The sequence below is a fragment of the Hyperolius riggenbachi genome, chromosome 2 (assembly GCF_040937935.1).
Source record: "Hyperolius riggenbachi isolate aHypRig1 chromosome 2, aHypRig1.pri, whole genome shotgun sequence".
Lineage (NCBI taxonomy): Eukaryota > Metazoa > Chordata > Amphibia > Anura > Hyperoliidae > Hyperolius > Hyperolius riggenbachi.
This window is the reverse complement of record NC_090647.1, coordinates 127322512-127335560: the sequence shown is the minus strand read 5'-3', so window position 1 is coordinate 127335560 and position 13049 is coordinate 127322512. Positions and strand designations below refer to the sequence as shown.

Sequence of the window (13049 nt, the reverse complement as noted above, 5' to 3'; positions counted from 1 at the left end):
TTTTTTTCTAAAGCAAATTGCAGGTAGTTATTCATTTTTTTTTTATTACTCTGGCTGAATAACTACCTGCAATTTGCTTTAGAAAAAAAATACTGAAAAAACGATTGGGTAAAAAAAAAAATTCACCACAAAAAAAACAATCACAACTACTGTACAATTAGCAGGACACAGCTACAGCGCTTGTGTCTGCTCTGCAAGCTGCCGCTCTGTCTGCGCAGCACATGCCAGCTTCAGCTACATGGGTCCTTGCCAGGCAGCGTCATCAGTAATGATGATGCATTCCTCCACAGTCCTCCTCACATGCAGTTGCGTCTCACGTAAGAGGGAGGGTGCGTTCCACTCCCCTCACAGCACATCAGCTACTACTCTTTACGGCTCATGGGGGATCACTATAACTGCACGATCGTGCAGTTGAAATTTAGAACAAACCTTCCAGCGCTGCAGAGAGGGGAAAACTGTAACGTCAGTTACAGCAACAGGGAAAGTTGCCTCCCTACAACTACATGGAACAGGCTAAGTGGCGTCGGAAAGGTACTTCTGCCGACGTGACTGATAATGTATACAAGGTGATGTCAGTGTTTAAAAAAAAAGCCCCTGTGCCTCACTACATGTAAGCCACTATGCTCTACAAACAGCTAGGCATAGTACAGTGGCTATAAAACATAATTTTTCGCCATAGTGCCCCTTTAAAGAAAAGACTTGCTGTAATAGTTTCTTGCGAGCAGCCGCTCGCGCGGGTATCAGTGCGGCTTCCAGGATCATCTGACTGGTGACGTGTGCGCTCCACAATATAGCCCGGAAATCTCATCAGTAGAGCGCACACGTCACCAGTCAGGTGACCCCGGAAGCCGCACTGATACCCGCGCGAGCGGCTGCTCGCAAAAAAACTATTACAGCAAGTCTTTTCTTTAAACACAGAGCGCAATCTACTTTTCTAATCACAGGAAGACTGCACAATTAGGTAATTTCACCACAGCCCGACACCCGGCTGACACTGGGGTAGTCTTGTACGGCGAGTATACCCCAACCTCTATATTTTAACTGGAAAGTTGGGGGGTCGTCTTATACGCCCAGTCGCCTTATAGGCCGGTATATACGGTATATAATATTATACATTAAAAAAAAAAGTTCACACACAGGTGTCAGGTCATCTCCTTAAAGGCCAATCTGCCCAAAAATATTGTTTCCATTTTAGTTTGATTTTGGTCAGCTGAACTCAGTGCCAGCTTGTTACCTCTGAGGCTCTCTGGTAGCAGGAGGTCCCCTTTGTTTTGTTTGTTGCCGCAGAGCCATGAGGGTGCAGCAGAGAAAACTGATTGTTGGATTCACAATAGCTTTGGAGAATGTTATTATTCATCTCTCTAACATTGCTGCACATTACCACATGCCTATATCTCTACAATGACAGAATGTTTTGACCTGAGAATGGCAGTGAAAGAAAATCATGTTGTTTCATAACATTAAGTACACATTATTATCTATAATAAAATGAAAGAGTCACCTGAAATACTCTATACAGCACAGTCCCCAGTATCCTGCACCAGCGGGGATTGCCTGATTCTGGATACCGGTGCTTGTCGGTTGCTTGAGCAACCGGCCGAAAAGGGGCCAAATGTCCCTGTTAGATACTTACCGAGCCTCCAGCAAAGTCAGTCTCCCGGTACTTCCCCGCGAGATACGATTGGCTTTCCGGCTTCCCCACTGCACAGAAGCCGGAGTGTCAGCTGACTTGCATCAGGTCATGTGACCCGCCGGCTTCTGTACACAGACGCTGAAAGCCACTAGGAGCCCGCAAGGAGGTACAGGGTCTCTGTCAGCCATTGCTGGAGGCTTGGTAAGAATTTTACTGCTTGCCAGCATCCACAGAAAGCCCCCCAAAAGAGGCCCCGTTATATCTCAGGCATGCCGGTTACTTGAGACTTCCAGTTGCCCGAATTCCGGATAACGGGGACTTTGCTGTATATTAAATAAGCACCATATTGCAGTCTTAATTATCTCTATATTATTCTTTGAATCCATATATCTTACCAGAGAGGACGAATGCAGTGAGTAAGAGGAGCTTGAACATTGTGGGTAAGTTGATGTGTTGTCAGTTATTACTGCAGGCACTTTTATATATACAGTGTAAGCTATTGGAAACATACATGGGAATATTCACAGATGTCCCATATGCTAAATTTGCCAGATTTGTGTTGCCCGTTATCTCTTAATGAGGAAACGTAAACTGTTGACGCCATCTACACGTAGCTGGAAAGTACAACATGTGAAACTATGCAATTTTAAGTCTCTATCTGACAAAAAGTGGAAATGAACCCACAAAAAATAACAGCGTTAAAGCAAATATGAGTAACTCTGTACCCCCGGTCTACAGTGCTCTTTACTCTGACCTCCCTTGTGGGTTGTTCGGGTAGTACTTTTTAAAACCCGCCCGGATCCGGGTACCCAGATACCCGGATCCGATTCGGATATCAGGATCCGACCTTGCGGATATCCGAGTGAATTCGGATATCCAACCAAATTACCCGTTGGTACCCGACCTATTTGGGTATCCAGATAAAAAAACCGGAAGTGCCCTTTAAATAGCTTGAAAAAGGGGTTTTAGGGTAAATTATGCATGTAGCATCATGGTTTTTTAAAGGGAAACACTAATTTATTATTTGGTGGACATAAAATGAAAAAAAAAAGCTGTCAATTAACATCAGGACTAGGTTGCAGACAGCGGTCGTGCAGCCCACATTGTGTCCAAAGTCCAATCACACAACTGGGACATGACAGTTTTCAGCCCAGACACCTCCAAAAAATGACACCGCAATTGTGTTTTGGGTTGAATATAGGTGGTGGTATCAGCAGCAGTGGCCTGTGGCACCGTGGCGGTGGGAGCCAGCGCCAGCTTGCTTCAGCCTCTTGAACTCCTCATGCTCAACAACATGTCTTTTGGCCAAATGGGTGATGAAGATGAAGGTGCCATACCTGTAGGGGTCACAACCTCTGCTCATCTGTAGTTTGCACACATTGCATATTGGCAAACTTGCTGTCCAATGAGGGCAGAGTGAAAAACCGCCAGATTGGGGAGGTGAAGATTCTCCTGCGGCCTGAATGGGATGCTGCGGCTTTTCTCCCTGTGGCGGTTGGGGGTTGAGTGGTGCGGCTGGTGGTAGCGGCAGAAGGATGTGGTGGGTCCCGTATTCCACGGCCACTGTCTGCAATGCTGATCCTCCGTGCCAAACCCATCGACGCATCCTCCTCCTCAAAGTCAGAGCTGACATCCCCATCCTGTGGATGGTAGTCACGGTCCTTCATCCCATCATCAACATCATACCCCCCCTACTCAAAACCCAGAACATCCTCCTCAAACTCCTTGCGGCTAACAGCCCTGAGTTCATGCGTGGCGCCTAGAGCGAAAAGCTCGCTGACTGAGGGTAGGCTGCCCGCTGGGGTCGACACTGACTCGGCAGACCTTCTGAGGGTGGCCGTAATGTTGCTCCCTGTCCTCTTGCCCTTTGCTGCCCCTCCCCCGGCTGCCGGTGCCAGCAGACATGGTACAACTTATACGTGATGATGTCACCAGATGATGTGGGGTACTTTTACTTTAATGAAATCGAGGTTGGACTTTAAATCAAATCCGCACGGAGTGACAGACCGCAGAGTAGAGGACAGACACTATCTGTCTAACTGTCACACTGACAATGCTCAGCACAGCAGCACTGCAGTAATCTGTAGTAAGCTAACACAGTGCTACTCTTTCTAACAACTAACTGCTAGTGTTGGGCGAACAGTGTTCGCCACTGTTCGGGTTCTGCAGAACATCACCCTGTTCGGGTGATGTTCGAGTTCGGCCGAACACCTGACGGTGCTCGGCCAAACCGTTCGGCCATATGGCCGAACTAAGAGCGCATGGCCGAACGTTCCCCGAACGTTCGGCTAGCGCTGTGATTGGCCGAACGGGTCACGTGGTTCGGACCCGAACGCGCTCTGATTGGCCGAACTGTCACGTGGTTCGGGTAAATAAATACCCGAACCACGTCATATCTCCGCCATTTGTCTGTGGGTTTAGCTTTGGGTAGGCAGGCAGGGTAGTTCGCGCTCCAGCCACGCTAGCCAGGGTCCCCCCCAGTCATTGTGTGTCGCTGCTGGGAATAGTAGTACACCGCTCGCTCAGCATTCTGTTTACTGCCACTCTGTGTACCTCGCTCAGCCACACTATATAGCATTCTGTTTACTGCCACTCTGTGTCTGCTGGGAATAGTAGTACACCGCTTGCACAGCCACACTATATAGCATTCTGTTTACTGCCACTCTGTGTACCTCGCTCAGCCACACTATATAGCATTCTGTTTACTGCCACTCTGTGTCTGCTGGGAATAGTGGTACACCGCTCGCTCAGCCACACTATATAGCATTCTGTTCACTGTTCTGTGTCTGCTTGGAATAGTGGTACACCGCTCGTTCAGCCACACTATATAGCATTCTGTGTACTGTTCTGTGTCTGCTGGGAACAGTAGTACACCGCTCGTTCAGCCACACTATATAGCATTCTGTGTACTGTTCTGTGTCTGCTGGGAACAGTAGTACACCGCTCGCTCAGCCACACTATATAGCATTCTGTTCACTGTTCTGTGTCTGCTGGGAATAGTGGTACACCGCTCGCTCAGCCACACTATATAGCATTCTGTTCACTGTTCTGTGTCTGCTGGGAATAGTGGTACACCGCTCGCTCAGCCACACTATATAGCATTCTGTTTACTGTTCTGTGTCTGCTGGGAATAGTGGTACACCGCTCGCTCATCCACACTATATAGCATTCTGTTCACTGTTCTGTGTCTGCTGGGAATAGTGGTACACCGCTCGCTCAGCCACACTATATAGCATTCTGTTCACTGTTCTGTGTCTGCTGGGAATAGTGGTACACCGCTCGCTCAGCCACACTATATAGCATTCTGTTTACTGCCACTCTGTGTACCTCGCTCAGCCACACTATATAGCATTGCGTACTCTGCCAGTCAGTGTGTATATTGCTGGGATCAGTAATACTCCACTCACCGTCAACCACTATATGAGCTCAACATGAGTTCCCCAGAGACCTCCGCTGTGAGCAGCACTCCCAACAACAGCAACAGCCAACGCCCCACGCAAGCTATAACATCCACCCCAGCAGCCAGTGGTCAGCAGCAGCCCTCCCCGGAGGAGAACGTTGTGTCCATCAGTCCGTCGCCAGAGCGATTAATGAGGGCTGCCATTGAGGAGATGATGGGGCCTGATGTGGAGGAGGAGGTCTGGCTCAGGCCAGCATCCCAAGTTAATGTTGAGGACGATGAGGGGTCTGTGTCTGGGGATGTTGGGGTGGCAGAGGTGGTGGGTGGGTCAGACTCAGGAGAAGAGTTGTATGATGAGGATGATGATCGGGACCATCTGTATGTGCCTCAGAGTCCGACCCCGGAAAACATGTTGTATCGTGTGTTTAGGTACTAAAATCTGCGTTCCCTCCCAGTAGTGTTGGGCGAACAGTGTTTGCCACTGTTCGGGTTCTGCAGAACATCACCCTGTTCGGGGTGACTATATAGCAGACTATATAGCATTGTGTTTAATGCCACTCTGTGTACACGGCTCAGCCACACTATATAGCATTGTGTTTACTTCCACTCTGTGTCTGCTGGGAACAGTAGTACACCGCTCACCCGCCACTGTATAGCATTGTGCTCTGTGTCACTGCTGACAATAGTGGTACACCGCTCACCCACCACTGTATAGCATTTCTGTACTGCCACTGTACTGCTGCCAGTCAGCGTGTACTTTAAGGATAAGTGAAATGAGGAAGAAATCCGGTGAAAGAGGGAGGGGCAAGGGAAGAGGTGTTTCCCCTGACGGTTCACGTACAGGCCACAGGGGAGCACCCAAGAAAACCCACTCAATACTGCCCATGTTGTCCAGGACAACAACCCTCACAGATCCAAAAGAACAGGACCAGATAATTACTTGGATGACCTCTCAAGCGTCCAGCAGTGGGTTAAGCAGCACCAGCACATCACGCACGAGGTCCGAGTCCTCAGCCAGTTAAAGTCTGGGCTTTCTTTGAAGACTGCACTGAGGATGTTACCATGGCGATTTGCAAGGTGTGCAAGACCCGCCTGAGCAGGGGGAAAAGTATTAACAACCTCTCCACCACCAGCATGAGCCGCCACATTCTATCCAAACATCCCACTCTGTGGGCAAACGCGGCAGGACAGGGTACCACCAGCAACACTGCCTCCCTTGGGTTCACCAGACTCACCACCAGACCCGCCTCAGCAGCAGCAGTAGCCCAGCCATTGCGTGGTTCACAACATTCACAAACATCAGACGATGCTGACACTGTCACTTTCCGGACTAGTGCTCTTGAGGTCTCCCAGTGTTCATCAAACACAACAACCAACAGCCCTTCGGTGTGCAGCGCTACGGTTGAGTTGTCTGTTTCTGAGATGTTTGAGCACAAGAGGAAATTGCCAGCAAATGACCCCCGGGCCGTGGCAGTAACAGCCAGCCAGCATAGCCAAGCTTCTGGCCTGCGAAATGCTGCCATATCGAGTGGTGGAGACAAACAGCTTCAAGGGCATGATGTCAGTGGCCATCCCACGTTACGTGGTTCCCAGCCGCTACCACTTTGCGCGCTCTGCAGTGCCTGAGTTGCATGAGCACGTGGTCAGCTAAATAACCCGAAGCTTGAAGAATGCCGTTGCCTGCAAGGTTCACCTCACCACTGACACCTGGACGAGTGCGTTCGGCCAGGGTCGATACATCTCCCTTACCGCGCACTGGGTGAACCTTGTGGAGCCTGGCAGCGATTCCTCACCTGCTACGGCGCGGGTGTTGCCCACGCCGCAAACAGCTGGATAACAACAGCAGCACCTACCTCTCTGACTCCTTCTCCTCCAACGCATCTCAAAGCTGTACCTCATCCGGAAATGCTAACCCAGCACCAGCAGCAGTAGGATCGTGGAAGCAGTGCAGCACAGCTGTTGGCATGCGTCAGCAAGCGTTGCTGAAGCTGATCTGCCTTGGGGATAAGCAGCACACAGGGGAGGAAATTTGGAGGGGAATAAAGGAACAGACGGATTTGTGGCTGGCACCGCTGGACCTGAAACCGGGCATGAAGCTAGACACCTGGCACGAACTGGCAATGTACGCAATAGAGGTGCTGGCTTGCCCGGCAGCCAGCGTTATGTCGGAACGCTGTTTCAGTGCTGCCGGAGGCATCATCACAGATCGGCGTATCCGCCTCTCCACAGAAAATGCAGACCGTCTGACTCAAATTAAAATGAATCAATCCTGGATTGGAAACGACTACGCAACACTCCTGGACCCCAACCAAGTAACATGACCGATGAACATCTGGGATGGTTTAGCGTTTCCGGTCCCTGTTTATTGAACCTCTCATCTGTATTACATTTATGACTGCATGGCGGCAAAAAGCATTGCTGCTATATCCGCACGCTTTTTGTCCTCATGCAAGGCCTGGGTTGTTGTGTCTCACAAAGCGTGGCCTTCTCCTCCTGCGCCTCCTCCTGTTCCATCACGTGTGCTGCTGCTGCTGCTGGGTTACCGTTGCCGCGTGGTCCCTGTTTATTGAACCTCTTATCTTTATTACATTTATGACTACATGGCGGTACAAAGCATGCTATCCGCACGCTTTTTGTCCTCATGCAAGGCCTGGGTTGTTGTGTCTCACAAAGCGTGGCCTTCTCCTCCTGCGCCTCCTCCTGTTCCATCACGTGTGCTGCTGCTGGGTTAGCGTTGCCGCGTGGTCCCTGTTTATTGAACCACTTATCTTTATTACATTTATGACTGCATGGTGGTACAAAGCATGCTATCCGCACGCTTCTTGTCCTCATGCAAGGCCTGGGTTGTTGTGTCTCAAAGCGTGGCCTTCTCCTCCTGCGCCACCCTCCTCCTGTTCCATCACGTGTGCTGCTGCTGGGTTAGCATTACCGGTCCCTTTTCCTGGAACCTCTTATATGTATTACATTTATGACTGCATGCCGACAAAAAGCATGTTACCTGTGCAAAGAAAACAGACATTTCCCGCATTTAAAAGACAGTTTTCCCTTTGAAACTTTAAAATCGATTTTCTCAAAAACTATAAGCTCTTTTTGCTAAATTTTTTTTCCTCTTGTACCCACTCCCAAGGTGCACATACCCTGTAAATTTGGGGTATGTAGCATATAAGGAGGCTTTACAAAGCACAAAAGTTCGGGTCCCCATTGACTTCCATTATGTTCGGAGTTCGGGTCGAACACCCGAACATCGCGGCCATGTTCGGCCTGTTCGGCCCGAACCCGAACATCTAGATGTTCGCCCAACACTACTAACTGCAGTACTAACTAACTATATAATACAATACAATAACACAGTAATCCTATTCCCTAACCTATATTGTCCTGCTGGCCTGCACAGCACACACAGACACAGACAGGCCCTAACTGAGTGAATGAAATCAAACAATTACACTAGCTAGCTAAAAAAAACAATAGAACAATAGTGTAGTGAAGGTGTTTAGCACTCAAAGCTTTAGGTTTATCACTGTATACAGGCAGCACTTGCTAAGCCAACAGCACTGGAGCAAGTCTGTCAGTGACCAGCCAGCCAGCCAGCCACACAGGCAAGGACGATCTGTCTCCTCATGCCAGCCCTCTTATTACACAGGGGGGCTGGCCAGGGTTCGCTTCTGTGATTGGGTGCCAGGGCTTAGGCTGGGAGGCCTCTGATTGGCTCAATGAGGTCAGGTGGGGCTGGCCAGAGTTCCCCTCTGTGACTGCAGATAGGTGCCAGGAGAGTAGAGCCATGAGCCTCTACTCTCCTGGCACCTATCTGCAGGTACCGGGCATAGGCATTGCCAGTCTATGTAAACTCAGGGCAGAAGTGCCCTCTCAGACATCTTTAGTGAGGGAATTTGTTTTCCTAACTTTTGTAAATGTACATACATTGAGCTACACTTTCTTTTATTCACAAAGGAGACTTAAAGTGGTTTAAAACCCTGACATAATATTCAATAAAAACATGATTACCTACTTTTTATATGCCATACGGTTATCATATTTGCATTTGTGCATAAGTATTATTATTCATTTTTTTATAGGTTTCCAAAAGTACAGTTTTTTGCTTTGTGAGCTGACTTTGCATTTTATTAATAACTGGTTTCATTAGTTGCTGTTTTGCAGGCAGACATGCTTTCAGTGTCTCTCTGTCTCCAGCAGCTCCTGCACAGTCAGAGAATGTATCACATTCCTCACTTGATACATTTAAGTAAACACAGGATAACATTATCTAAAGTTTGGATGTGTCTGCAATTCACTGCACTCAACTTTCAAGCTCTGTGTGTAACCCTTTGAATGCTGGTCTAGTAAAAAAAACTGGTTGCATATAATATGCTGTAAATAATGTTTTAGAGAAAAGATGAAATGCAGGGTTATATTCCACTTCAAATAAAGAAATTGAGCAACCTGCAATGCTTTCAAGCATTGTCAGCCAGAATCTGTATAAAAGCCTCAGGCATCAGGTTTTTAACAATGTTGACAGTAAAGTGGGTGCATTGGCAACTTTTACCTTTCCAGGTGAACTTTCTTAGCCAGTGGGACAAGTCCAACCTAAATCCACAACAAATCATTCTGTCTCCTGCAACCAAATGTCCCTGAGTTGGTGGATGAATGTGCAAAATATTAACATTTTTTCATTCTTGCAGCCAAACTGGAACGTCTTAATATCAGATACTAACACTGTGGGATCTGGGGTGTCATTTTCCAAGACCAGTCTGCTCAAACAGTTTGGAATTTCCCAGCACAAGCATTTGGTTCTAGTGTCCAATAACAATGAGCTCTCATCCAATCTTTAGTTATTTTTTCCTCACAAGTAGAAAGCTATTCATTGTTTGTTGGCCTGGATAACAAGTTCAGTTTTATATAAGAAGATGCAGAGTAGATCTTTACTGAAAGATATTTACCACACCTTGATGTTAGCAGAGAACAACTCATAAAATAGCTTATATACCTAGAAGCCAGAACATACACGAGAATTAAGTGGTCCCTACTAGTGTTGGGCGAACAGTGTTCGCCACTGTTCGGGTTCTGCAGAACATCACCCTGTTCGGGTGATGTTCGAGTTCGGCCGAACACCTGACGGTGCTCGGCCAAACCGTTCGGCCATATGGCCGAACTAAGAGCGCATGGCCGAACGTTCCCCGAACGTTCGGCTAGCGCTGTGATTGGCCGAACGGGTCACGTGGTTCGGACCCGAACGCGCTCTGATTGGCCGAACTGTCACGTGGTTCGGGTAAATAAATACCCGAACCACGTCATATCTCCGCCATTTGTCTGTGGGTTTAGCTTTGGGTAGGCAGGCAGGGTAGTTCGCGCTCCAGCCACGCTAGCCAGGGTCCCCCCCAGTCATTGTGTGTCACTGCTGGGAACAGTAGTACACCGCTCGTTCAGCCACACTATATAGCATTCTGTGTACTGTTCTGTGTCTGCTGGGAACAGTGGTACACCGCTCGTTCAGCCACACTATATAGCATTCTGTGTACTGTTCTGTGTCTGCTGGGAACAGTGGTACACCGCTCGTTCAGCCACACTATATAGCATTCTGTGTACTGTTCTGTGTCTGCTGGGAACAGTAGTACACCGCTCGTTCAGCCACACTATATAGCATTCTGTGTACTGTTCTGTGTCTGCTGGGAACAGTAGTACACCGCTCGTTCAGCCACACTATATAGCATTCTGTGTACTGTTCTGTGTCTGCTGGGAACAGTAGTACACCGCTCGTTCAGCCACACTATATAGCATTCTGTGTACTGTTCTGTGTCTGCTGGGAATAGTGGTACACCGCTCGTTCAGCCACACTATATAGCATTCTGTGTACTGTTCTGTGTCTGCTGGGAACAGTAGTACACCGCTCGTTCAGCCACACTATATAGCATTCTGTGTACTGTTCTGTGTCTGCTGGGAACAGTAGTACACCGCTCGTTCAGCCACACTATATAGCATTCTGTGTACTGTTCTGTGTCTGCTGGGAACAGTAGTACACCGCTCGTTCAGCCACACTATATAGCATTCTGTGTACTGTTCTGTGTCTGCTGGGAACAGTAGTACACCGCTCGTTCAGCCACACTATATAGCATTCTGTGTACTGTTCTGTGTCTGCTGGGAATAGTGGTACACCGCTCGTTCAGCCACACTATATAGCATTCTGTGTACTGTTCTGTGTCTGCTGGGAACAGTAGTACACCGCTCGTTCAGCCACACTATATAGCATTCTGTGTACTGTTCTGTGTCTGCTGGGAACAGTAGTACACCGCTCGTTCAGCCACACTATATAGCATTCTGTGTACTGTTCTGTGTCTGCTGGGAATAGTGGTACACCGCTCGTTCAGCCACACTATATAGCATTCTGTGTACTGTTCTGTGTCTGCTGGGAACAGTGGTACACCGCTCGTTCAGCCACACTATATAGCATTCTGTGTACTGTTCTGTGTCTGCTGGGAACAGTGGTACACCGCTCGTTCAGCCACACTATATAGCATTCTGTGTACTGTTCTGTGTCTGCTGGGAACAGTAGTACACCGCTCGTTCAGCCACACTATATAGCATTCTGTGTACTGTTCTGTGTCTGCTGGGAACAGTAGTACACCGCTCGTTCAGCCACACTATATAGCATTCTGTGTACTGTTCTGTGTCTGCTGGGAACAGTAGTACACCGCTCGTTCAGCCACACTATATAGCATTCTGTGTACTGTTCTGTGTCTGCTGGGAATAGTGGTACACCGCTCGTTCAGCCACACTATATAGCATTCTGTGTACTGTTCTGTGTCTGCTGGGAATAGTGGTACACCGCTCGTTCGCCACTGTATAGCATTGTGCTCTGTGTCGCTGCTGGGAATAGTGGTACACCGCTCACCCGTCACTGTATAGCATTGTGCTCTGTGTCGCTGCTGGGAATAGTGGTACACCGCTCACCCGTCACTGTATAGCATTGTGCTCTGTGTCGCTGCTGGGAATAGTGGTACTGTATAGCATTTCTGTACTGCCACTGTACTGCTGCCAGTCAGCGTGTACTGTAAGGATAAGTGAAATGAGGAAGAAATCCGGTGAAAGAGGGAGGGGCAAGGGAAGAGGTGTTTACCCTGACGGTTCACGTACAGGCCACAGGGGAGCACCCAAGAAAACCCACTCAATACCGCCCATGTTGTCCAGGACAACAACCCTCACAAATCCAAAAGAACAGGACCAGATAATTACTTGGATGACCTCTCAAGCGTCCAGCAGTGGGTTAAGCAGCACCAGCACATCACGCACGAGGTCCGAGTCCTCAGCCAGTTACAAGGAGCCAGTGGGCACAAAGCTGACACAACCGGCAGCGACACCACGCACACAACTGCCAGATAACCAGTCCGATGAATTACCTCAGGACACAATGGGGTATTCGCAGGAGCTATTCCCAGCCCAACAAACTTCCACCTTTCAAAGGTCAATGGAGGAACAGCCAGAAATGTTGTGCCTGGATTCACAACCGTTAACTGTGGGAAATGCACCGCGCACTGAAATACAAGGCGAGTCCGAAGAGGACTCGGAAACCCAAATCCCAGAGCAATTTGGGCAGGAGGGGTTGCAATTGCAGGAGGTCGGCCGACAAGATCTGGAAGACGACGTTGGAGTGTGCTGCGCAGAGGTTGTTGTGGGGAGCTCTACTCCACGGCGGTGGCCCACAATGACATATGACGAGTTTGAGGAGATGGAAGAGGAGGGTATGGACAATGTGGACAGAGACCCAGATTTTGTTTGTGAACGAGAACATCGCCGTCGTAGCAGCAGCACAGATGAGTCTGTTGAAGAACACACTGCTGCACGAGTTCGCCTTGTGCCACAAGGTAGGCGGCGCGCAATTTCAGGCACCACAAGCGTGGAAGTTCAAGTGAGAGGCAAAAGAGGAGCAAACAGAAATCGCCAGCAAGGAGGCAGGTGCTCCAAAGTCTGGGCTTTCTTTGAAGACTGCACTGAGGATGTTACCATGGCGATTTGCAAGGTGTG

General features: G+C 48.8%; 1 protein-coding gene across 1 annotated transcript in view; it reads left to right on the top strand.

Annotated features, from left to right (window-relative positions):
* The first annotated feature begins 440 nt into the window (after window positions 1-440).
* The window catches only part of LOC137544066 (chymotrypsin-like elastase family member 1), a 49574-nt gene continuing 36965 nt past the window's right edge, over window positions 441-13049 (top strand). Inside the window, exon 1 of the mRNA XM_068265128.1 lies at window positions 441-531. Within this exon, the coding sequence (XP_068121229.1) occupies window positions 504-531 (28 nt within the window). The 5' untranslated portion in view covers window positions 441-503. The remainder of the gene's footprint in view (window positions 532-13049) is intronic.